A 27802-nucleotide genomic window follows, 5' to 3' on the forward strand; every position below is an offset into this window, starting at 1 on the left:
TGCACAGAACGGCCCTCAAAGGACAAATATGCCTTTGGATCTGGATTGAGATTAAGAAAATAAATAAGGAATCCCAATGGAAATTCATGTACGAATGCCACAACTAGCAGAAATGGCTGAGCACCTTTGAAAAAGATCCCTACAGAAGTTAGAGGGTAAGATGTACAGACACATGCCTTAAAGCAGATCAACCCAGACTTTGGTCCAAATTACCAATTTCAAGATAACAAAGGAAAGTCAAGAAAAAAAAGAGACCATCCCCCATAAGACCTGAAAAAAGAAAAAAGACTCCAGTACTTCTCCAATAATCTTTGAAATTGGCATTCTATTTAGGCATTAAACAAATTGTCTAAAAACTTCCTTATGGATCTACAGCAGTAAGTCTGAACTTCTTTGGGATTTGTGAAGTTTCAAAATTCCTTTGAGAATCTGAAAAAAGCTATGAATAATGTACATACAACACAAAAAAAATTTTGTATACAATTTATGGGTATCCCTGAAGTCCATTCATTGGCCTCGTCTGTAAAAAGAAGACAGACTGTCCAAAAACCACCACCATTTTTGATAATTATCTCAAAATGACTGTAAGAGCTCTCCATGTTGCCAGGACTTCAAACTAGTTGGGACTAGGCACTCCCTGCTCTTCCCAGCTAAAGGACCTTCCCCTAAACCCAGCTTCCCATGGGACTAGTGGTTTCCTCCACAATGTTCCACAGGCTGCAGTCCCCCAATCCTGGGCAGCCAGCTTTCCTAGCCAAGTGTCATAAAGTCAATATCCAAACCCAAACCACCTACTGCCCAATAAAAACACAAACACTAAAGCAAATTGAATCCTGCTTTAATTGAAGCTTATGGAGTATAAAGTCCTACAGAAACATTACAGAGAATCTTCTGGGGAACAGGGATCATAAGAATCCCTGTAGAGAGGCAGATGAGAGTAATTCATGGCTCACCAAGACCTCCCTGTAATCAAGTTCCCAGAGTACCCAGAAGATCTCTTCACCATCTCAGTCCTGTTCCCCATCCTCTCCAATCTTGATTTCATTATAAGATAAAAGGGGCGATTGCATTTGTAATTATTCTGGCCTCAAGAAATTTAAAGACCTTTCAATGAGTAGAACACTCAAAACTTAGATAACTTCAACATGGAAACCAGCTGACCTTAACAAGTTACTTTGTTAGTGAATAGGAAATGAACTGAATCATCCTGGACATAATTTCATTAAGGCTTCAAACCATCCAGGAAAAAGCACAATTATACCATTTTATAATCCGAGTCTACAAAAAGTTTACTACCCAAATCAAGAAATGTTTGTGCCCATGGATAGCTTATTTCTAAAAGATCGCCCTCACTCCCCAAAATAGCCATGTGTCTCCACTCTTCTTGTTCCCTTCTCCATGTCAAGAGTACCAACTTGCTTCTTCAGGAGGAATGAACAATCCACGATTATTTATGCAGTTAAGCCTGAAGAAGAAAATGCTGAAAAATCTAAAAGCAGGAAAGAAACAAGCTGGTGGGGAAGACAAATAAGAGGTTTCTAATTCATTCTAAAACCCAAGACTTGCCTTTACCAGTCCTTTTCCCTGAAGTCATGTAGCTATTAGGGAGGAGAACCTGGACGTAAAGTCTGTGAAGGAAAGGTAGTTGACAGATAAACTGCCCCGTAGGTGACAGTCAAGGTGAGAAGAGGTAGAGGTTTGATGGTTACTGAATAGGTGCCTGTCTAGCCATTCCCTCTTCTTCTCTTGGCTTGGCTCAACCAATGTAGATGCGATGGAAATCATTGGCACCAAATGCAGCGTTACACTTGGGACATTTGCGCTGACGGGTGTCATAGCGTGTCTTCACACACTCAAAGCAAAACACGTGAAAACACTTGGTAAGTACGGCATCCTTTTTACGCATGTTGCAACATGGACAGGTCAGGCGTGCCTAAAAAAAAAGAAGCCAGAATCTGATCAACTATAAAAGTTTAAATGGCTGTCATACGTAAGCAAACAACCAACCAGGAAACCCACTAACCACTGCCAAGAGTGCCACTTCCCCACACACATACAGTAAACCATCCTTGGAGCGCCTGGGTGGCTCAGTTGGTTGAGTGTCCAACCCTTGATTTCAGCTCAGGTCATGATCTCATTGTTCATGAGACTGAGCCCCATGTTGGGCTCTGTGCTTACACCACAGGGCATGCTTGGGATTCTTCCTCTCCCTCTTTCTGCACCCCCCCCCCCCAATCTCTCTCTCAAAATAAATAACTTTAAAATAAATAAATAAAATAAACCATCCTCTGGTTACCTTCATGTAAAGACCAGTATTTATTCTCCCACTCTATTAGCAGGCCACTTCAAGCCTGGACAAAACACAGAGAAATCACTGAGGCAGTTTTCCCTAACCTTGTAATCCTTAATCTCCTCCATCAGGATCTCATCACATTTGGGTACATTGTCTGGTTTCTTTGTGGTCTCCAGCTTCCTTCGAAGTCTAGAGATGTCCTCCTGTGGTAAGACAGCATACCCATTAGACACACTCCCCAAAACCTGCCAATTTTGAGAGAAAATTGCTTCAACTTGAACTTTCTGCTGTGGAAAGAAAGGATTTTCTGCCCTTTTATGTCCAATTATCTTATAGGTATGCAGAGAACTGAACCTAGAACACAAAACCATCATCTTTTGTTCCAGAGCCCAAAACCATAATCTATTAGCAAACCTGAGTTGCACCTATTATCAATTCAGTTCCATAAAAATACAGTCTAAGAACTAAAAAAAAATTAATAACTTGATAAGTCAATTTTAAGGTAATTAGTTTCAAGCTGAAGGTAGACTGGATTAAAATAATTACAGATATATGGATAAGGATAGGAAGTCATCATTAGAATCATTTGACATGCCAGAAATAGAAAAATTATAGAATTTAAAAATCCTCTAATTTGATACACTGCTACTTTACAAATTCACCAATTCATTCATTTAATAAATATTTATTTCATCCCACCATGACAGGCTCTGGGGATATGACAGTGAAGAAAACAGACTTGGTCTCTTCACTCAAGGAACTTACAATCAAATAGGAAACAACACACATTAGACCAATGACTCTTCATAACATGGGTCATTTCAGAGCTCAGGAAACACCTAAAAAGGTGAAATGTAAAGAAAGTATAATCACTCTTACCTGGGCTCGTTTGAAATTGAACATGTCCTTTTCTTTGGTGACACTGTTCTCCACAATCTCATCCTGAAAATCATGTAGCTTCTTCTGAGCCAATTCCAGTTGTGTTTTGAGGTCATCTGCAAGCTGGGCTGCCTCCATCGCCTAGGCAGGACGTACAAATCACATCACTTCATTGCTAGCGAGGCAAAACATTAACCCAGTCCAAGGAGGAAAGTGAACCTGTAATTTCATCAGTGTCCTACTTATTTGCTCCTGAGACCAATCATCACTTTAGATTAGAGTAAAGCAATCATACCTTGCGTTTATTCATCTCTAAGGCTTGAGTCCTAAGACCCAGTTCCTTCTCCCCTGTGCCAATGTTGCTTTGTAACAGATGCTCCTTCTCTTCCAATTTCCTTACTACCTGTAACTGAGCATCAACCTTTGAAGGAAAAAAAAAAAAAAAAATCAGATTTTTAACAAATACGAAAAAAAGTTAACTGACTAGGTGCCGTTAGGCCTACGAAAAGAGTTTGTTAGAAATCTCAAGCCATCACGGTCTTTACCCATGAACCCTTCAAAAAGCATGAAAGACTACAATAATCAAAAGCTTCACTTTTCATGCAAAAAACCAAAAAACAAAAAAAATGCTGTTGATGATTCAAGCAAGAGTCTAAGAAACCACTGAAAATATTCTTCTCCAAATTGCCAATAACAAAGGAAATTACATTTCTAGATATTCATCTCCTTCGGCCATACTAACTCTCCATGCCTGGCGATTCATATTAGACCACATAAACTACAGCTCAAACAAAAGCCCAGGTGTATCGTTTTCAGAATGGCTAGAAGTTCTAAAGTAGTCTTTCTCTTGAAATTCACACACAAAATAGAATAAACACCAAAGGGTAAAAAGTAAAATCACACACCCACGAACCCTCATCCCAACATCCAGAGGTAGTCAGGTAACCAGTGATAGTTCCTCACACAGCCTTCCAGAGAATTTATAAAATACACAGTACATACACACAAAGATGCACACATTTTTAACACAAAAGGAAAGGAAAATAAAACATCAATAACAACATTTTCCGTATTAGCAGATCCACATCTGTTTTAACAGCTATACTGTACTCCTTTGCAGGGATGTATAATTTATTTACCAGAATGCTAACAAAGTACATTAAGTTGGGTTTTTTCTTATTAAAAAAAAATGCCACAATAATCATTCTTTAATGCATGTAGAAAGTGCCCTACTTCAACAGAATTCAGGAAAGCTGAGTTACCTGAGTCTTTAGAGTCAAAACCTGGTCAGCCAGCTCCTCCTTCTCTTCTTTAAGTAACTTGTGGATCTGATTGGACTTAATACGTTCTGACATGAGCTTGAAATTTGCATCATCCTTCTCCCGCAACTGCTGCATTAAACGGATATTCTGCTCCTGCATGTCTTCAAAGGCCTGGCCTGTAACATCCATCTCAGAGAGGAGAGCCTCTTCCTCCTAAAATATGGAGAAAGAGGGGTGCCTGGGTGGCTCAGTCAGTTAAGCATCAGACTCTTGATTTCAGCTCAGGTCACGTTCTCAGGGTCCTGAGATCGAGCCCTGTGTTGGGCTGTGCACTGACAGCATGGAGCCTCTTTGGGATTCTCTCTCTCCCTCTCTCCTTGTCCCTCCCCCACTCACACTCTCTCAAAATAAGCAAATAAAAACTTTAAAAAATTGAATAAATAAGGGGCACCTGGGTGGCTCAGTCCGTTAAGCTTCTGACTTCAGCTGAGGTCATAATCTTGCAATTCATGAGTTCAAGCCCTACATTGGGCTCTCAACTGTCAGCACAAAGTCCACCTCGGATCCTCTGCCCACCCCTCTGTCTGCCCCTCCCCCCACTCAAAAATAAACTCTCTAATAAATACATACATACATAAAACACAGAGAAAGAACCCTTATGTTAATACAATCTTTTAACTCCAAAGAAACGAGCACTGGAAACTAAACTTTCCCAGTATTCGTTAAATAAATTAACCTAGGGGCACCTGGCTGTCTCAGTTGGTATGGTGTGTGACTCTTGATCTCAGTCAGGGTTGTGAGTCTGAGCCCCACGTTGGGTGCAGAGATTACTTAAAATCTTCAGGGGTGCCTGGGTGGCTCATGTGGTTGGGCCACCAGCTCTTGATCTCAGCTCAGGTCTTTATCTCATGGTTTGTGAGATCGACCCCTGCATCGGGCTCTGTGTTGACAACATGAAGCCTGCTTGGGATCATCTCTCTCTCTCTCTTTCTCTCTCTCTCTCTGCCCCTCCCCCCCAGCTTATGCTCACTCACTCTCTCAAAATACATAAACTTAAGAAAAAAAAGGTAGACAAAAACTATACATACTACAATCTAGCAAACTGATCAAGTAGCGGTTGGTTACAAGAACTTCTCTCATGATGAAACATCACATTTTCTCATAGTTTTCCACCACTGTATTGATTTTAACTACAGAGACTTTCCAGTAGTACCACATAACAATCTGACAGGTGAATAACAGTCTCTCAAAATATTTTTCACTTGCATTTGTTATTATAAAACTTTTTTTTTAATGTTTATTTTTGAGACAGAGGGAGACAGAGCGTGAGTGGGGGAGGGGCAGAGAGGGAGACACAGAATCTGAAACAGGCTCCAGGCTCTGAGCACAGAGCCCGACACAGGGCTGGAACTCACAACCCGCGAGATCGTGACCTGAGCCAAAGTCAGACGCTTAACCGACTGAGCCACCGAGGTGCCCCTAATTTGTTATTATAAATGAGACTGGACATCTTTTCAGATGTTGAAGAACTATTTGTATTCTTTTCTCTGAACTAGCCAGATCTTTTGCCTGTTCTTCCACTGGGGTGTTGGGTTTTCTCCTCTATCATTTTTGGAGACTTTTCTATACAGTAGAAAGATAAGCTCTTTTGTGCTAAGAGTCAGAAATCTATTTTCTCTGTTTATCATGTATCTGTTGGCTTTGTTAATAGTGGTTTCTGCCACGTAGAAGTTTCATGGGTTTTCATAAGTCAAAATTATCAATTTTTTTCATATTTTTGACTTTTATTAATAGTTAAAAAGGTCTCTTCCATTCCAAATTTATAAAGGAATTTGTTTTGTTTTAACTCTTATGAATTTCTTTGATATTTTATCTGTGATCCATATGGAAATTACTACAGTATACAGTGTTCAAGTATATATCCAACTTTTTCCCAGTATTATTTTGCTTCTTTCTGCCCTGCCACATTTAGTAGTCTTTCTTTTCCCCCCACTGACTTAAAACTGTATCTTTGGCACATTTTTATGAAATAGCCATGTTACTCTGGTCTATTTCTGGACTGTCTATTCAGTTCCAACAGTCTATTAGTCTCAAGGTACTTTATCTACTGAAACTTCATATTTTTACATCTGATAGAGATAGGAACTGCCACCCATCAACCCCACTGCTTTTCCTAACCTTTCTTGTTTACTTTTCCAGTTTTAAATCACTATTTAAAAAATAATAATAAACATAAACATATATATAATCTGTCTAGTACCAAAATAAAACCAAAAATACTGAAACAAAACCAAAAATTTAGTATTTTTATTGGGATATTAAATTTACACATTAACTTAGGCACGATTAACATTTTTAAGATAAGGTATTCTATATAAAACACAGTATGCCTCTCCACTTGTACTAGAACCTATAGCAGTACAATTTCCTGATAGTTTTTTTCTTAAAAAAGAGCAATGGAGACAAATTGGCAATCAACAGATTTATGAAAAGCCAAAACCCCACTTTTTATAGAATGCATATGGGGAGGCACCTGGGTGGCTCAGTCAATTGAGCATCCAACTTCAGCTCAGGTCATGATCTCACGGTTCGTGGGTTTGAGCCCCATGTCGGGCTCTGCTGTCAGAGCAGAGCCCACTTTGGATCCTCTGTCCCTCTCTCTCTGCCCCTCCCCCACTCACATTCACTCTCTCTCTCTCTCTCTCTCTCTCAAAAATAAACATTACAAAAATTTTGTAATGCATATATGTTCTAATAAAGTTCATCTTCTCAAGGTACTTAATCAAGTCACCACTAAAACCACTTCACTTTGTCATTTTGCTCTTTCTTAGAAACAGTGAAGCTGTTCCTCACAGTGAACATACATTTTTCCATCTTTGGTTATCTTTATTCCTCAAAGTTAATATAATTCCCTGAGACTTAAATATACGTTCATGGTGAGTAGGGGAAAAGTCTCTCCAGTTCTAGGGCCCAGAGGACAACCACAGTTAACATACTGGTTACTTATTTATAACCTATTTGGGGGCATGTTTTTCTTAGTTTCAGATATTTGTAATCATAATGCATATAAAAATTTATATATATATTTTTTCATTAACACTCACTATATCCCTGATTCCAGATCAGCAGAGGAAGGACAGATGCCCCAATAAACCATGTCTGAACAACTGGCTATCCATTTGAAAATAACAGGAAATTTCCTGCCTCACAAATATGTAAAACAAAATAACTGAAGAATGAAAGACTTCAATGTAAAAACAAACATATGTGTAGGGTAAAAGACATTCACAGAAAGAAAAGACTAGAATGAAAGCGCAAATTTCACTGTCAATAACTTAGCTGTCAAGCAACATTTACTGAAAAACCTAACTAACTCAAGAGAGTGCACCCACCTGCTTGGCCATGGCCAGCTTCTTCTGCAGGTACTCTATCTGCTCCTCCACTGCCCGGATCTTCCTCAAGGCATCCTCATCAGCCATTTTCTTATTCTCCTTTTTCTCCTTATCCTCTAGATCCCGGAGTCTTTGCCTCAGGTCTTCCAACTAGAGAAAGTAAGGAATCGCACACACAAAAAGAAGAGGCTATGATACAATGTCAAAGTTCAGTTAATCCTGTGCACAGATGGAGGGCCCCAAACCGGGAAAACCTTGGCCAAACCGGGAAAAGAGACAAAGGGTATCCTAGTGCACCCATCACACTTCACACACTTGTACACGCACCGCTGGTGAGGAGCGCACGTGCACCTTCCTTCGGGATGGTGGCTCTCACCATTTGTTTTTAAGGCCCCCAAATTTTAAGAGAATAAGACACTCTTCCCAAAAATAACCAGAAAAGAGACTCACCGTAACAATGATTTATATGGGAAAGAGGTACTAAAAAGGTCTGAAAAGGTTACTCCTATTCCCAGAAATTCTGATATACCTTACCACCTAGTGAAGAGTACAGAAATCTATTTTATTTTAGATGGTCCCTGAAAGGGAAGAAAATCCTGAGTTTTAAACACTAACTTTAAAGATGAAGAAAGAAACCTATATCCTTCAGAAATGTGAAGGAAAATCCCACAAATGAAGATTTTAACCAGAATGACAGGTAATGGCAGACTAGATTACCTCTGCCTTAGACTTCTTCTCAGCTGCCATTAGCTGAACTTTGTCTCTCTGTTCCTTTGGGGCAGAGCGGTACATATCTAGCAATAGTTTCATCTCCTTTTGGCTCTCCTGTGCCTTCCTATGATGAGGGTGATAGAGGGAGGGGGATGGTGCAATGAGAAAACAAAGGACATCAGAGCAAGGGAATTTTGATTTGAGCAAAATATTTTACAACAGTTCTATGTACACCTTATGTCACAGATCTAAAAGATAAAACTTTCACACAGACCGTCAGGAGACTTGTGGATACACTCAGAAACTACAGAAAAGCAAGCTGGATAATGGAGTCATTTCTCCCTTCACACCACGTTCTCCAACATAAAGTTATAAAATACATGCCGTGGCCCTAATTAAATAGGCAAAATTCTGGTGCCCCACTCTTAGAAACTGAGATTCAGTGGGTCTGTGATGGGGTCCAGGAACATATTTTAAAGAAGTCATCCAGGTGATTCCGATACCACACTTGAAAAAAAAATATCTGCCTTAAAGCAATTAAGAGGAAGGAAGAAAAAAAAGGGGAGAAAACTAGATTTGATAGTGGAGTGATTAGCCATCAGCTGAAGGCTGAAACTTCCATCTCTTACTAAATTATCAGGCCTCTTACCTATACTTTTATATACCAAAGAAGTTCAAATGTTTTGAGCACAGTTGTCATTCAAATCCAAGTATCAATAAAGACACAACCACAACCATTGGGAGGCAAGAAATAACCAGATCTACCAGAGAAAGTATTGGTTATGCAGGAAGAGAAGGAGCAGTATGTGACATTACGTTGGGTGTTTCATTAACCACAAGGTTCGTCTTACCATTTCAATGCCTGCAGGAGTAAACCTAAGAAATCTCTTAAATGACCTGATACATACACAAACCAGCTAACTGCCAGGCAAACAGATCAATATTGCTCAAGTTACAGTGATACAAACTCAACCCAGTATAATTTAAATTAAAATTCATGCCGGCAAGCTGCCAGTAATTAGTTTCAATAATTCTCATGAGTATTACTTAAGTCATGACACACTGCCCCTTAATTTGGAATCATGAAGAATGAGGCTACCGCTGCAGCGTTTACGGAGACCCGACCACTGAACCAGACTACACGGTAGCCCATGCAAGCCATCTGGGCTGTACACTTAATCAAGAACTGAGATCATAATTAACTGTGCATTTAGTTACACCCAAAATATTACAATGATCTGTAAGCCAGGCCATCAACCCAACATTTCATGCGTGATGTCCTAACCTTAGCTTCTGAGTCAGAAACAGATACTTTAAATTCTGTTCTTACTTGAGTTCAATCTTCAATTGTTTGATAACTTCTGCTTCCTTTTTCCTTCCATCATCATGTTTCCCTTTCTCTTTGTCCTTAGCAGAGTCTCTTTCTTTTTCTGACTCTTTTAGTTTCTGCTTCTCTCGTTCTCTCTCCTTTTCCTTCTCCCGCTCTCTTTCTCGCTCCCTCTCTTTCTCCCTCCTTTCTCGTTCTCGCTCTTCCTCATCCCGTTTGGACTTAATTTCGTTGACTTCCTCCTGAGATGCCTTCGATGCAGAGGACTGGGCAGGTAAGTCCTCAGGATCTTGCTTCAGCTCCGTGGGCTCGTCCTTCGGGTCTTCAGTACTAGACTGAGACTGCAGGAGGGCACTGCCGCTACGCAGGCGCGTCTGAAGGACAGAGGCAGAAAGCAGCACATCACCTGTGGCAGCCACACTCCTCTCCTCACTCAAAACCAGCTCTCCAAACTCAACAGCAAATCACACTCATTCTGCACTTCCTGGTTACCTTGTTCAGGTCAGACTGGGCTTCTCTCAACTTCCGCTTATACCTTAGGACCTCCCCTTTCAGCTGGTGATTGTGATTCTGGAGGCTACTGATGAGGTGACGCATCTCCCGGTTTATGGGGCCTTAGATACAGCAACAGCAATGTTAGGAAGAACTCTGATAAGGAAAAAGGCACAAGGATAGAAAGCGCAGTACCCATCAGGGACCTCTGAGAAACTGGGAAAATTACCAAAAGCAAGATTCCTTCTCAGAAGAGGAAAACAAAACTGGCCAATCTTAAAAAACAAACACCCAGGCTGTGAGCCAAAATGAATTACAGTGATTTGATTTAAGGTTCTTTGGGACACCCAAGCTCCATTCATACCAACAAATCCAGGTAACCACATTGTGTTTTTGAAGGAAGGCACTTGCAGCAAACCGCAGGATGGAGCGAGAATAATTGTACCTGCTTGTTCGTTGGCAGCAAGGGTCTGCTCAAACTCTATCCTCAGCATTTCATACTCCTTGCGGACCTGGGCCAGAGTATCTTCCAGCTGGATCACTTCGGTCCTCAGCTTCTTATGAAGACTAACCTCATCTCGCTACACCCAGAAAAAGGACCCAATCAAAAATTCTTATCAAAATGTGAAGACATCACATCCTGTTACTAGGTTTCTTAATTGACCGATCTAAGAAGTAGAAAAGGATCTACTAGAAGGGATTACTCTGAAAAGTTCCAATTCAGTCTATATTTAACAAGCACCAGGCAGCTACAAAGACTGATTTGCAGACTGGCAGGATATTAAAAAAACAAAGGACATGCCTCCTCACTCTGAGAACGTAGTCATTTACTTGGAGTACTAAACAATAAAACAGTACATAAACATATGTAAGGTAAGACATATTAAATTCGATTCTTTTGGCAGACATAGAGTAAAAGACCAACTACTACTAACATTACCTTAACGACTGTGGAAGATACAGAAGCGAACACATGAATAAGCTGCCTTAAAATAAAGCATTCACATTTGCCCTTGCATGTCATAACGGCTTGTACGTTGGCCCTCACATGCTATAAGGGCTTGTAAAGTGAGGCAGCTTCCACCCACTTCTCTCTCCCATGCACAAAAGGCTCTAGCCATTCTACACTATTTTTAAATCTGCTCTTTTCACTGCTGGAAATGCCCTTCTCCTATTTTTTTCTATCAGCAAACTTAAGATTCACACTTCACTTTGGCAAGTGGAATCAGGAAGTCTCCACAGTCAAATGAGATGCTCTGTCTCCTTAATCACTGCCTCTCCTGGCCATGCCTCTGTTGTACCTGCATTCTAATGGACTATACTCTCCCCACCAGGCTGTATGATCTCTCACGGCAGGATGCCCACCATCTAGCAGAGTAAAGACCTATGGCCTGTCTATACATGTTGGCTGGAGGAGCAGTAATTGCTTGCAAGGGGGAAAAATTATAAAATTTATGAGGCAGGAAAGCTGATGCGCAAAAGACAAAGCTGGGCTGCTACCTCGATGAGCTCAACTTGGCGCTGGTGGGTCCCCCTGGTGCCATGCAGCAGGGTCCGGGCCTCGTCCAAGTGCGCTTTCAACTGTAGGCTCTCGTTGTACAGGACGGAGAACTGTGACTGCATACAGCGGTATTCCGGAGTTTCCTTAACTGCCTCTTCCACCGCACTCCGCAATTCCACCTGAGGGGCCCGAAGACAAGTCAGAAGCACAATCTAGCGTCTGTGCCCCACACACGAGACAGGAAACAAAACCTTATAGTGATGTCCTGTGCGACTGAGACAAGCTTTATGAAGATTCTGGATTATATCTCCACTCTTCTAGTTCTGTAAAATCTGCCATCAAATTATCCAGGAGGTAACACCAGGGACCTCTAGTCTCCACCCAAGAATTGTTTTAATTGATATGTGTTTTACACTGTGTGTCAGCCTATACCCAAGGACACTAGAAGAGCTCTCTGAAATCTGTCAGATGTAGAGACACAGAAAACCAGGATGTTTGTTTTTAACACATAATTGAGGATTTCTGTCATTAACTTGTTCTCTGTATTAACAGTCTCTGAGAGATATATTTTGACATTGTATCAAAAATAGTTAGGCTTCTCTTAAGCAATCGTTTGCTTGAATTACCCAAACACTTCAATTAATTTAAGTCAGGTTTTTTTTTTTGTTTTTTCACTTCAAACATCTTTATTCATATATTTACCTAGAAACAAATCAAACTGTAAAAGACACGTGGCTATGACTGAAAGAGGGGTAGGAAGACTCTTAGAATTCGCTTTCTTTCCCCAAGAACCCGGGGACAGAAAATTTTAACAGGCATGTTCAAAAACCAACAGAATCGGTCACTGATCATTTCTCTGCTCTGGCGGCTAGAAATTGCACAGGCAAACAGTATGACCCACATTTGGCAATTCCTAACACGTGAGCAGCCTACCCTACTACAGTATGTACATGCTCCTTGCATATATCTTGTATACAAGCCCCATTTTGTAAACTCCATTTTGGATCATCACCTTAGTTTACCCTACTCCTCATTTTTCTCAACAATTCCTAAGTTAGAGCACTTTGATTCAGTCTATAGATCTTTGGAAGTTGCTTGAAATCCTTTGCAGAGCAAGGCGGGGGGGGGGGGGGGGGGGGCCCAAATAGTAAGTAAGTAAGTAGACCCACCAACAAAACTTACATCTTCCTCTTCCCTCATAAATTATGAGAGCTCACCAGTACATATGTGAGTTGACCAGCAAAATGTTTCATGGTACTGCCTTTCAGAGACGCATCTCCTACCTTCAGCTTTTCATTTTGTGTAGTGACCTCCTCAAAGTCTTGCTGAAGTTTCTCCAGCTCACAGTGACGGTTCTGAGCCAACTCTTTGTTCTCCTCAAGCTCTGCATTCATTTCCTCAAACTGGAGAAAAGAGGAAAATCACAAAATAAGCATAAAAAAGAAAGAATTTTTAAATCATTCCCATTCCTAAGCTTCCACCTTCACTGATCCATTCTTCTAGCAAAACCCCATTGCCTCTTGTAAACCCCTAAGTACCTCGCACAACACCTGACACTAGGTAGGAAATGTGACCTGAGTGAGTCATTGATTTTACCTTCCGGGCATTGATAGTGATTGTGCCACCATAGAGACTGCTCCCCGCTCCATAGACCTTATAACCTTTCGAATTCACCTATAGGAAGGACAAAGATTCTTTAGTGAGAGACCTTAAGATTTTAGTCTGATAACCAAAGCACTTTCAGAAGAGTCCGTTGTGTCCCCAGGTACTACTACCCAAGTCCATCAACCCTTTTTTTTTTTTTTAACATTCATTTTTGAGAGAGACAGAGTACAAGCAGGGGAGGCGCAGAGGGAGACAGATACAGAAGCCGAAGCAGGCTCCAGGACCTGAGCTGTCAGCACAAAGCCCGACGCAGGGCTCGGACCCACAAGATGTGAGATCATGACCTGAGCTGAAGTCGGACACTTAGCCAACTGAGCCACCCAGGTACCCCGAAGTCCGTCCTTTCTCAGTACTCCTTAAAAATGATTCTAGTCTCTAAACTACGACTGAAAGAGCACTTGCCCGTTCTAGGACTTCTGCTAAGTGTCGGTTGAGTCGCTGTTCCCTCTTTCGGATTTTGTCAATATCCCACTGCAGGTCATCGATCATGGACTCCAGGACAGAAACTCGTGACTCAGCTGTCTCCACTTTACTCTGCAACTTGGAGAACTACATCCCAAAGACAGGCATTCAGAAAAATAAAGCCAAAAAAAGACCAAGTTAGGAAAAGAATGCCTTACATCACTACTGGACATCCCAAATCTCACAAAATTAACCCCTGCTTATGGATCATTATAGATAAAACTGAAATAGATGATGCTTTACCCTCTTTCCAATGCATGAGTATAAAAATGAAATCACAGATTCCTTTAACCGTTCTGGGTCAGTTACAATCATGAAGACTGTAAAGGTCTCTGAGAACTCTCACTCTCATAAGGGAAAGACCACTTGGGATGCAACAATTTTTCTATTTCTGAGAAGCACCAGTTCCTTCTATAGACCACAAACCATCAGAAAAGGTGTTATCTTTGAAGAAGCAAATAGTAACTTCTTTGATTTTACCAAATATTTTCAGAGATAAAAATTCAAATATATATTCAGTAGACAGCTATCTTTGCTCCCAACTTTCCCTTTCCACATTCCCACAAATGATAAACCCAAGGGAATGAAAGGAAAATGTCCATTCTCTTTTTTAAGCTGACCCCAGGGAAATCTTGAACCAGACACTCTAAAGATACAAAAACCTGTTTTTCTTTATTTGGGCAACTTTGCACCAGCTAATGCTATTTTTTTTTATTAATTTTATTTTTTTAATTTACATCCAAATTAGTTAGCATATAGTGCAACAATGATTTCAGGAGTAGATTCCTTAATGCCCCTACCCATCTAGCCCATCCCCCCTCCCCAACCCCTCCAGTAACCCTGTTTGTTCTCCATATTTATGAGTCTCTTATGCTTCGTCCCCATCCCTGTTTTTATATTATTTTTGTTTCCCTTCCCTTATGTTCATCTGTTTTGTCTCTAAGTTCTCATATGAGTGAAGTCATATATTTGTCTTTCTCTAATTTCGCTTAGCATAATACCCTCCAGTTCCATCCACGTAGTTGCAAATGGCAAGATTTCATTCTTTTTGATTGCCGAGCAATACTGCATTGTGTATATATATATATATATATATATACACACACACACACCCCACATCTTTATCCATTCACCCATTGATGGACATTTGGGCTCTTTCCATACTTTGGCTATTGTTGATAGTGCTGCTATAAACATTGGGGGTGCATGTGTCCCTTCGAAAGAGTACACCTGTATCCCCTGGATAAATACCTAGCAGTGCAATTGCTGGGTCATAGGGTAGTTCTATTTTTAGTTTTTTGAGGAATCTTCATACTGTTTTCCAGAGTGGCTGCACCAGCTTGCATTCCCACAGCTAACGCTATTTAATACTTTAATTACAATGCTATCACATGCTCGCATTAATCTACACATAACCTTTGTACTGGTTGAAAAATATATCCCCCAAAATCTTTGATATTCCTCCCATCAAGAGGTGGTGGCACTGTCTCCTCCCCGTGAATCTGGGTCAACTTTAGTGACCCAATGAAAATGATGCAGAGGCTACATCTGAAAGGCCATGCAGGTTCTGCTTTATGTTCTTGGGACATTCATTCTCTGGAAGAAGACAGCTGCCATGTAAGAAGACCCACTACCCTGAAACTGCCACGTGGGAGAGGCAACATGCAGATATTCCAGTGAAGAGCCTAAGGTGGGCTCCCACCCAGCTGGCAGGTAATAGCAGCCAGCCACAAGAGCCACTGTGGACATCAGCTCAGTTGAGCAAAGCACTGTCTCTCTCCAGCTTAGTAATGCTAAACGAGATTGGTAAAGGGCCAGAAGAGGTGGACCTTCTCGTTTTGGTTGTACCTAGTTTATACCTTAAACATGACAGAAAGTTATTCTATTTCTCCACTACACTCCAATCTAATTTATAAGCACTGCTATACTCTAACCCTTTTGAAGGCTGATGAGGATCTACACGTATCGATAAACTTCCCAGACGATTCTCATACAAGCAGCCAGCATGGACCCTGGCAATGGAGTTTACAAAACAAGGGCATAATAAAGAACATGGGCTCTGAAGTAAAACAGACCTACATCCGAATCACAGTTCAATTACTTTTAGTCTGTGTGCTCAGAACAGTTACCAACCTCCTTGAATTTGTTCCCTTAAGAGCAAGATAGGAGTTGTCTGACCATCAGAGATAATACTTCATCAAGTGCTTAAGTGCTAGTCACTAAGGAGATGGTAACCACTAACCTACCAATAAGCCAAAGAATTGGGTGGTCAAACTAAAGTAGTCAAATTTCAGCAGAATATCCTTTGAACTAAACCAAAATGATAATCAGGACTGGCAGAAAAATCTTTTAAGGCCTTTTATCACTTTACCTCAATCACTGTGTGTGTGTGTGTGTGTGTGTGGGTGTATGCACACGCGCACACACACACACAAATAAATACCCAAATCTTGACACAGTTTGGTCGTGGCACTATGCGTATCCAAGTTTGGCTGGAAAATCCACATTTCTCAAGCTCCCAGGATACCATCAATATAGTAGTTCGTACTGTCCATTCTCAGATGAATTTCTACCAACCCATTCCTCAGTAACATTGCACATGATCTTTTTTATTTGGGGTAATTCGTTATTTGGGAATTTGGCGCATTGTTTCACAAAACCTCATATGATGGTATTTCTTCTTAAAAACGAACACTGTAGTATCTGTTTAACAGAGGCACAACCAAGAAGTATTCAATTATTTTCTCCCCTTAATCTTTCCTCTTGATTTCTCAGAACTGGTTGCTTTGGCCTGCCCTTCATGCTCTTCAATATAAAAATAGGCTTTCTAGAGTCAGATGAACCTTTGAAGCATTCAAAATTCCGAGTTAATGTGTGCCACAGGCCACTAGAAACTACCATCTGTCCTTTCTGGTCAAGTACCTCCTGAGACATGGTGCGATGCTTCTCCTGAAGGAGGTCTGTCAATTCCTGTAGCCTCATATTCTCTTGAGCAAGGAAGGAATTCAGCTCCTGCACCGCTTCCTCCACTATCAGATTATCTGAAGGAAAAGAACTGCCCTTTAGTTTAGCATCTATAGTGTCCAATTTTAAAACTATGCATCCCACCAAAATATGAACACGCTCCCTCATTTTCCCGAAAACCTTTAAGAAGTAGGCTGGTTTTTATTATCTTTACATGACTAAGAACCCAGAGGTTAGATGACTTGTTTAAGGAAATGAGCCAAAGCTGTGCTTCAGTAGAGGATGACACAGAGCCAAGATCACCTAACTCCCATCCTTTCTGTAAAGTCAAATGTATTGAGAGAAGAAATGGAGGGATTCTGTAACTCTATTCAGATAAGACACAATCACTAAAAAAACTGCATTTTAAAATTGTAGACAAGATAGAGGTATCTGTAATCAGTGTCAGACTTAACAGCCATAAAATTCTATCTCCTAAGGCTATCACAAATTCCTATTAGTGAACACCAACATGAAGCATCTCTGTTGGGAGGAAGAAGGGGGGCAGAAAGTAGCAATTTCCTTGTTCAAATGAGTACCTATAGAATCATGAAGAATAAAGATAAGAGCCTAGAATTACTTATCATGTTCTGGAATACTATGCTAGGGGCACTCCTAAAGCTCAAAAGCCAAAAGGTACACTACAATTTACAAAGAAAAGTAGATAAATTTATAGAACTTATTATACCAATTAACATGTTTGGAGACAGTTAACAGGAGGAAAAATTGTGCTTTCTCCTACTCCCTACCCCTTGGCATCACTCAGAAACACCATCCAGAACAGGCTGGTCATGTGGTGGTTTTTGTGGTTCTCAACCAAGACTGCTTGTAGAATCACCTGTGGAACTTTAATTTTTTGTTTGTTTGTTTTTTAACGTTTATTTTTGAGACAGAGACAGAGCATGAACGGGGGAGGAGTAGAGAGAGAGGGAGACACAGAATCGGAAGCAGGCTCCAGGCTCTGAGCCATCAGCCCAGAGCCCGACGCAGGGCTCGAACTCACGGACCGCGAGATCGTGACCCGAGCCGAAGTTGGACGCTTAACTGACTGAGCCACCCAGGCGCCCCATAATGATTTTGGGAACTTTGAAGATTAGACACTTCACTAGGGCCCATCCATCCCACACATAGTAAATAAGAATACCCATGGGCAGGGCCAAAAAAAAAAGTATGCTCCAAAAGCTCTCAAAGTGAACTGATTCATAACCGAAGTTAAGAACTAGAGGCTGAAATTTACTCCTCTTGATATCCTAACATACTTAGAACAAGGCCTAGAATACAGTAAGAGCTAGATAAACACTTACTGAATTAACAAGCTCACAATTGCAATTCCTTTGAATCAAGGATAAAATAAACATGGGGAGAAATGAACTGACAAAAAGGTATAGTTCATGCTACAATTCATTCATACTTTATGGATCTTTATCCTTAGAAAGTTCAGCTTATCAATGGCATTTACTTTTTATACTATAAATAGCTCAGTAATTTGTAATTTATAATTAATGTTTTTTAAAAATTTATTTTGAGAGAGACAGAGCATGAGCAAGGGAGGGGCAGAGAGAGAGAGAGGGAGAGAGAATCCTAAGCAGGCTCTCTACCACCAGTGTGAATCCCGATGCAAGACTCGAACTCAAGAACTGTTAGATCATGACCTGAGCCAAACCCAGGAGTTGGATGCTTAACCAACTGAGCCACCCAGGCAGCCCACTTACAATTAATGTTTTTATTTTTTAACTTAAACTCTACCTTAAAATGCATGCCAACAAAAATAATTTTAAAGTACTGCTTAATATACTACTCATTTTAGTTCCTTTTTAAATACAGCAATTATTTTACTTGACATTCATTCACAAAGTCAAGTTTAACACTGGCATAAGCTCTCCATATGGCATATTATCTGCATGTAACACGCATATGGTATGCACCATCATGCATATATATATGGTTTACCGGTGTGACCTATTATTAGGATTCAATCATACCATCCAACTACTCAACTACAGCCAAGGGAGAAAAAACTAGCACCGAGCTCAGTTTACATTAGGTATGTAACTAATACCAGATACAGTGCCAGACAGACACTGGAGAAACAAAGAAGAGTAAGCCAAAGCACTGCACCGAGAGACAAAGTCTAGCTGGGAACCCAAAAGTAGATGGAATATATGAATACAAAAGTCTGGGAGGACATGAACCACATTGTTTACAATGGTTACCTTTGAGAAGGGAGATAGGAAGACTTCTATAATTTCTGATTTGTGTATTCTAAAACTGTTACCCAAATAATAAAATACATAATACATACACAGACTTATGGGAAAGTAAAAGAATCCCTTTCCCAAATTTTCACAAGTCTTTTACATGCCTCCTCTTTTAATTGTTGATAACTTAGCCCAAGTGTCCTTAAAAATTACAATGTAATAAGATTCTTATTTGCCTGCCCAATCGCTCAGCATCCACTACATTCAACACATTACTTTCAGAAATGAAACAATAAACACCTTAATAATAATCAGTGAATTAGAAGTGCCTGGGTGTCTCAGTCAGTTAAGCATCAGGCTCTTAATTTCAGCTCAGATCATGATCTCACGGTTCATGAGTTTGAGCCCCATGTTGGGCTCCACACTGGCAGTGTGGGATATGCTTGGGATTCTCCCTCTCACTCTCTCTCTTCCCCTCCCCCACTTGCATGCTCTGTCTCTCTCTCAAAAATAAACATTAAAAAAAGGAAATAAAATAAAGCAAAATAATCAGATAAATTAAGGTATTACAACTAGACCAAGATTATTACTGAAAATGTAAAATCAGGGCACTTAAGAAGATGCAACCTAGCTACACAAATACTTTACTGTACTGTACAAGTCTCTGCATTAACACTGACTAGTAACATAATTATTTCAAATGGACCCTTTTCCAACAATATTCTTTTTCTTTTTAAACACAGATCATCTAACAACTCTAAAACCTAAGCCAACTCTTTTTGAAAATATTAGAGATAACAGAAAAAAAACCAACAAAAAGAATGTATTAAAACTGACTCTTTGAAGTGAAAGTTCACTATCTAGGGGCGCCTGGGTAACTCAGTTGGTTAAGCATCCGACTTCAGCTCAGGTCATGATCTCACAGTTCATGCGTTCGAGCTCCACATCAGACTCTGTGCGGACAGCTCGGAACCTGGAGCCTGCTTCAGATTCTGTGTCTCCCTCTCTCTCTGCCTCTCCCCCATTTACACTCTGACTCTCTCCCTCTCTCTCTCTCAAAAATAAACAAACATTAAAAAAATTTTTTTTAATTCAATATCTAAAACAAAAATTTTTTAAATATAATTACCAATATTTAAAATATTTAAACTAAATTACTATCAGTTATAAATCAATAGCCAGAAACAGAGCTACTCCTTAAATAAATCAAGTTAATTCTGCTTTTAAGTGTTTTATTAATAGAAAGTATCAGAATGAAGCTTTCCTCAGCTTCTTACAGGACTATCACACGGCTCAAAATATGAAACACTTGTAAAATACTAACTTGCCACAGCAATGGCATTACTGGTATTACTGGTAATACTGGAGATTAGATTCCAAAGAATTTAATTAAAATTAAATACATAAGTTTGCAAACTACAAAAGAGCATGCAAAGTTGAGCTCTTATTCCTCCCACCCTGTTCCCAGTCTCCTGATTCTTGCCTCACCTCCGCTGTTTAGCTTCCGCGACAGGAGCTCTACTTTTTCCTGTAATTTATCATAGACCGTCACAATCTGGGACACAGCTCGGCGGGAGGACTCCACTCGCTCCTGCAGCTGAGATTCCATTTCTTCACTGGAACTGCTGGCCAAGGTAGCAAGGAAAGAGAAAGCTGGCTCTTGCCCTTCCCCTGAGGATACAGGGGGGAAAAAAGCAGCCGTCAGCATTATAGAAGTGGAAGTATCAAAATCCTTTTTTCCTCAAATGGAAAGCCTGAAAGCCAAGATCTACTTTAAAACCCCAGAGCATGCAGTGGTAGAATCCACCACAAACACTCGCCTCTCTCTCGGTCATCTTTCCGTTCCTGATTGCTATCAGAGTCTGGTTCTGGTTCCGGCACGACAAGGGCTTTTCTTTCTGTGAGGAGATCTCCCAAACCTTGCTCCAGATCATAACGTTTAAGGATGATACGGATGTTTTCATCAAACTGAAGAAGGGGAGGTACAGTCATGAGAAAACAGAAGAGCACAACTTTGGAAGTGAAGAGAATGCAAAGGAGAACTAAAATGCTCAAAAGAAAACCTGAGTAAACAAACAAGAAGTAGCTACCTGACTCCAGTACCGGTTGACAATCAGCAGCGAGGCATCATCAGTGGCCTGTCTTCGTTCCAGTTTTTCAATGTGCTCACGGAGTTCATCTTCAATGGCCTGCCGTTGATCCAGCATCTCTGCCAGCTTGCGATTTTTGGTTTGCAGTGTTCGAATGTCTAGCTCCTCCTGCCCCACGAAACCAATCTTATTAGTCTCCACAAAGAAATTAGGCAAACCAGCTGTTAAACTCTACCAGGTCATATTTCCTCTGACCAAAGCTATTCATTTCTTAAATCTTACAACAAGTAATTGGGTAAGAAGTAGGAACAGAAGAAATAAAGAGTCTATGATGACGATGGGAAGGAAGAATGATACTAATATGCTAGAACTTGGACCTCACCCACCTCATTGTTCTCTTCACATGGATATCCACAAAGTACTGTGAGGCTCCACTGTCCAGCTAGACCACCTTCTGCCCGGATCAACACTGCCATCTATCTCCTCAGCACTGCCCCTCGCTCATTCAAGACCTTGGCACCTGGGCCGTTCTCTGTCCCAGTCCCTGCCACTATGTCCAGTGACAATACACACACGGACATGTAAACATGCAGACAAACCATCTAATCCTCCAGCATCCAGGCTGCATTCTGAATCCCTTAACTCTGGTGGTTATCTCACTCCCTGTGCTTCAGCCACCCATTTCAAAAGCCGCATCTTGGACTTCTGTCATTATCCGGAACTGTGCCACAACTGAGATCTTAAATTCCTCAAATGAAACCCTATCTTTCCAAGTACCTCATGTCCTTATCCCCATATACCAGTTTTCATCTGGATCTCCCAGAATTTTAAATTCTCTCCATTTTCCTCGTTGGTCCCTTATCTCCACTATCTTCCACACCCTGACCTCAACTTGCGCTCAGGATCCCATGCTCTTCTGTTTCCGCAAAAATAGAACTCCGTCAATAATTCCACACCCCTCTCAGGATCTTTAATTTCTCTCCCTAGCTCCTTCCATAGGACAAGTTGGGGTCTGGAGGTGGGGGTGGCGGAGGGTGGGGGAGGACCCCAGGCAAAGAAACAGGATTGGAGAGGATTACATTTTTATCTTACCTAGGAATTAATGAGTATTTCAAAAAGTAAGAACCGTTTATGAGAACACCAATTTCTTGTTTTGCTTTTATTTTCTCTTGTATTTTGATTAAAATATGCTTGACACGCCCAAAGAGTCATCAGTTTCCCAACTGTACCAGTTCATTAATACTATTAATAAATGAAATCCTCGATCTCTTCACTGAGCACTCCTTTCCCCTTCTTGCTCTGATAGCGGGATGAGAATACTGTTTCCCTGCAGTTTCTCCAGTATCACTCTGGGCCTAGAGGCAGGTAGGTACCCCCTTGCTCTCCACTGCCACTTTCAGCCCATTATCCCACCTTCCTCCCTAAAACCTCCTAGCTCTGCAGCTCGTGCCACTGGTCTGCCCCACCTGCCACCCTGCCTTGCTGCACTTGTCTAGAAATGCCCAGGTCACTTCCCCACGTTTCCTGAAGATTTAGCACCTAGCTAATTATCACTCTCCAATGTTACTGCTGTCCTAGTCCTCACTGATTTCCAATTCCCATATAGATGATCCTTCCTGTATCTCAAATCAAGTCACTGACCTCCTCTCCTCCAATGATCTTGTCTTCTACCTCCCTTGGCCACCAAACTCCCAGTTATTCTTAGCCTGATCTGTATGTGTATGCTCTCTGTAAACTCCATTTCTCCACAATGACCACCTACTTTTCCAGCTCATGCTCTCTAGTTTCCTGACTCCCACAATTCTTCACCTCCCCCAGGATCTACAATCCATTGCCCCATAACTTTCCTGTCCTTCACTCCTCTCACTTCCTCACTCCCTTCTTTATTGGCATTGAATTCCACAATCAGTCAATATCATGTCTTCCATAACCTCCTTCCTCACCCTTGCCTAGGAAAAACCTCACCCCTGGTAACATCCAACTCTCCACTACTCCAGGCCCACATCCATGCAGCTGAACATGAATAGAAAACAAAGCACCATGCTGCCTGGGCTGACTTTAAACTCATGATCACAGAGTCAAGTAAGTCCTCAGTGCAACAATACTCTATCTTTCTAGTCCGTTCCCTCTTCAAGATGACTACTTCATACCTTCTCCTGTCTCTTCAAACCTTCAACACTTCCTCCCCCATCCTCACTCTCAGATGAGGCGCTTCTGATTTCACTGAAAAAAAAATAGAAGCAATCAGAAGAGAATGTCCACATCTATCTCCCACAACTGCAGCTACCAACCTACCTACATCTGAACTCTTTGCCTTCCTCTTTGTTGCTACGGATCAACTGCCCCTGCTCCTAGTGAAGGCCAGCCCTCTTCTTGTGCATTATATCACATGCTCTCTCCCCTACTGGTGGAAATCTCACCAGCAACCTCTGCTACCCCATCAGCTTAATCCACTCTACCAAATCATTTCAATCAACATGCTCTAATAGCTCCTATTTTAAAATCAAAACAAGCTTCCCTCAATCCCACATTTCCCTCTAACTAATGCCCCATTTCTTTGTCTTGCTTTCTATCAACACTCCTGCAAATCATTGGCTCTATCCCCTTTTCCCTAATTCCTCTCCTCTCCTATTCTCTTAAGCTCACTGCATTCAGGCTTCTAGCACCATCACTCCACAAACAAGATTCTCACTGAGGCTCCTGAGAACCTTCTACTGCTAAACCTAATGACTCAGTCCTCCCTTTACCCAGTGCTCCCCTTACTCAAGCCATCAGCAGCACCTGAGTAACTCCCTCCTGAAATACTTTTCTTCATTTGGCTTCTGGGCCCTCACTCTCTTGTTCTCCTCCTACTTCATTTTCTGTCTCTTTGGTTAGTCTCTTCTCATCTCCCTGACATGAAAATCAGTGTTCCAGGGCTCTGCTTTCAGAGCCTAGAGCCTCTAGTCTCATGGATTTAAATACCTCCTACATGGGGTGCCTGGGTGGCTCAGTCAGTTAAGCATCCGATTTCAGCTCAGGTCATGATCTCATGGCTTGTGAGCCCCGCATCAGGCTCTGTACTGACACTTCGGAGTCTGGGGCCTGCTTTGGATTCTGTGTCTCCCTCTCGCTCTCTGCCCCTTCCCCACTCATGTTGTCTCTCTCTCTCAAAAATACATAAACATGAAAATACACACATACATACGTCCTACAAAATGATGACTCCCAAATGCTTTAGCCCAGACCTCTCCCTAGACTACAGATGACTGTATCCAACCACCTACCCACTCAGAGGTCTATTAAGTATCCCAAACTTGCATGTCCAAAATCAAACTCCTAATTCATCCTCCGCAGCCTCCCAAAAACTATGCTTCTCTCATACTACTTCCTAGCTCAGTATGTGAACAGTCTGTACTTCCAAAATTCTGGGATCTCATAAACTTCATCCAATCCATCAGTAAATCCTGTCAACACTACCTCTACACTACAGTGACCCAAGGCACCATGATCCCTCAGCAAAATGACTGCAACAGCCTTCTATAGTGGACACTTTTGTGTCTCATGTCATGTCCTGTCAGCCTGCCAGATTTCAGCACAGCCTTGGTGGACAGCTCCCTTAGCACCACCAGTGTTCCGACTTAAAGCACACCTGGAGTCTTCATTTTTTGTTCCACACAATCTCAGCTGGCTCACTACGGCAACCTTGAAGTGCAGAGGAAGAGTTATTGCCTTTAAGGGCAACCTTCAACCAACTGGGTCAGGAATCAGTGGAGACAAGCCCCAGTTCCCCACACTTAGAGAGATGAAATGGGAAGAAGAGGGAGAAGCAACAAGGGAACAATTCTGCTAACTGAACTTCTAGCCCTTGCTCCTCTACAATCTGTTCTCCAAGCTAAGTCAGAGCATGTTACTCTCCCACTTAAGACCTTCCAATGACTCCTCAATGCCTTGTGGATAAAGTCCAAACTAGGATGTATCCTCTCAGCTTCCCTTGGAGCATGTGGCTATTTATCCCTATGAACAGCACATATCCCACTCAAATACTAGAACACTCTGTTCTCTGGTCTGTGCCACTTTACAAACTGAAGTCCAACAGCTGTCCTCAGGGTAACGTGTAGCGTCTGGCAAATCAGATGCACAACAAATACTTATATTTATTGAATTAACAAATGTCCTTGGGATGCATGATGTGAGACAGTGCTTAGACAAAATCACCTCTTGGCAGCAGTATGGAGTACCTGAATCGCTGACAGACTCAGAAATGACACTTCAACAATTTACTCTGAATGTTCCCATTATTCTCTCTATCCTGAGCCTGAATTCAAAAAAGTAAGATGTGGTTTTATAAGCTATGCAAATGCAAAGCATTTTAACACCATACCCCCACCGCTGAGTTCCAGAATAGACTCCTGATCTAGATCCAAACCTATTACAGTGAGCTTCTGATGTCTAATGGACATATAACATTACTATAAGCTTCTAATGTATAACAATCTAATGAAACAGTCAACTCCCTAAGAGCAAGGACAGTGTCTTACTTTATTCACCGTTATATTCATAATATCTAGCCCAATAATTATTAATAGCTCATATATAGAGTACTTACTAAAGTAGAGGTAATGTTTTAACTCTTAACAGAGACTCTTTCATTTTATCCTCTCAACAACCCTATAGGTGGGCACTAGAATTACATTTACAGACATGGAGAAGAGGCACAGGGAGGATAACAAAAGGCCATGCAGCTAGGAAGTGGTGAAGCTGAGTCAATTCCAGGTAGTCTGGCCTCAGACTCCTATCCTTCACCACCTTTCAGTGATTTTGCTACACTGCCTCTTAGTAACTAGCACCGAACTTTTCAGTGAATGAAGAATGAATGTACAGTTTTCCCGCTGATAAATGCATATAATCAATTTGTATCAAGCACCACACTCTCCAGAGATTAAAAGCACACCTCCGAAAATAAACATCAAATGTTAATATATCTCTTTTCAGAACTGACCACCACAGCACGTCACCTACTTCTGGCTCTTTTATTTCCCTCTCTTCCATAAATTTCTCTTCCGTAAGTTTTCTCTTCCATAAAATGCCTTCCAGAAAGCTTCCATAAGTTCTTACTTTCAGGTTGCAACTCAGAAAAAAGCAGCACACTCTCAAAGCCCTGTTTCCACATACCGTTGAAGAGACACCCCCGAGCTTAATTGTCTCCACTGTGGTCCCTGAATCTTCAACAGCTGTCTTCTTCTCCGGAGGCATGGATGTGCCAGGCTCTCCAGCTGCTCTTTTATTTCCAATTCCGGACATCTTGGCGCCAGATGACAGCAGTTTTCCTGGAGAGGGGGAAAACAAACAAACCAACCAACAGAAACTTAGGTAAGATATACAAAAAGAGTAACAATAAAGAGACCATCTATAATGTAAAACCTAGCAATTTTCCAGCCAGCCTTTTTAAACCTAAATCCATTCATTTCATACCAAGCAATACAATCCCCAAGCTCCTCTTGGAAAGAAAAAAGTAAATTGTAGAGTAAGAGTCAGGGCTGAATTTACACAACTACCAATTTCTAAACAGAATACTAACAAATAAGACAATGGGCAAAGGACGAAGAGACCAGGGAAAATGCCAGAAATTTCACTTCCTGAAATGCCAGAATCAGAAAAATAGTTTGATCAGGACAGGACCTAATTCTATTGTGCTGGAAAAAAATCACAGAGCTGAAAGACACTTGGGAAATATCCGCTAAATCATTAATATTGAATAAGTTATGTATCATCTCTGAGACCCAATTTCCTAAACCAGGAATTACTGTGCCTCTTAAAGAATTAATACGTCTAGAAAGAACTTACCATAATGCCTGACACGAAGAACTCAAATACTAGCTCTCTTTTTCATATTTAGTTTCTCTCCTATTTCCAAATGTTCTCCTCGTGATTTTGTGCAACGCTACAGAACCTAGATCTCAGTGTGAATCACAATTCTACCTCTTAGGGAGCCTTGTGTTGCCCTCAAGGAATTCTCCAAGAGCCTCAGTTTCCTCCTATGTACAGTGGAGGCAAACAAATATTCTGTCTACCTAAACTGCTTCCAAGGGTTTCAGAGCTCAACGGAGGAGAGATGAACGCTAAGGCACTTTGCTACTTTAGAAAGCAGCCCTGCCATCACCAAGAGTACACGCTACTCTGCTTCCAATTCACACTCCAGGAGAAAGGGTATCGGTGGCAGTAACCTGAGTCGGACCTCACCTAGAGAGAGAGGAGACTAAGGAGCAAGACAAGTACCCCAGCTTCCCGCGCGCCCAACTGCAGGCCCAGGAGAGGGAAACCCCAGAGCCAGAGACGGCGGAGATTCCCGAGGACCCGCACAGTCCCGCAGCGCCGTTAGCCGAGATCTCACCTAGGTTCTTGCAACTCGCGCCGCCGGGGAGTGGAACTCAGGGAAGTTATTCACCAGGGTCCGTTCTGCAGCACTACTTCTCACCCCTGACCCGCAGGCGAGGACCCATAGAAGCTTCCGGGGGGCGGGGCCAGGTAAAGGAAGAAAGGAAAGA

The 27802-nt window shown here is 41.4% G+C and overlaps 1 protein-coding gene across 1 annotated transcript; it reads right to left on the bottom strand.

The window, feature by feature from the left end:
* Nucleotides 1-821: 821 nt before the first annotated feature.
* RNF20 (ring finger protein 20) lies at nt 822-27802 on the bottom strand. The gene is made up of 20 exons (XM_015068989.3): nt 27649-27802; nt 26430-26584; nt 21276-21443; nt 21006-21153; nt 20674-20856; nt 16907-17025; nt 13925-14071; nt 13454-13531; nt 13141-13260; nt 11857-12036; nt 10802-10937; nt 10357-10478; nt 9868-10238; nt 8544-8661; nt 7827-7976; nt 4435-4647; nt 3468-3593; nt 3173-3313; nt 2395-2496; nt 822-1933 (listed from the first exon to the last, which is right to left on the bottom strand). The coding sequence occupies exons 2-20, from the start codon at nt 26556-26558 to the stop codon at nt 1757-1759; spliced, it is 2928 nt and encodes a 975-aa protein (XP_014924475.1). The 5' UTR covers nt 26559-26584; nt 27649-27802; the 3' UTR covers nt 822-1756.

This window comes from Acinonyx jubatus, chromosome D4 (assembly GCF_027475565.1).
Source record: "Acinonyx jubatus isolate Ajub_Pintada_27869175 chromosome D4, VMU_Ajub_asm_v1.0, whole genome shotgun sequence".
NCBI classification, from domain to species: domain Eukaryota; kingdom Metazoa; phylum Chordata; class Mammalia; order Carnivora; family Felidae; genus Acinonyx; species Acinonyx jubatus.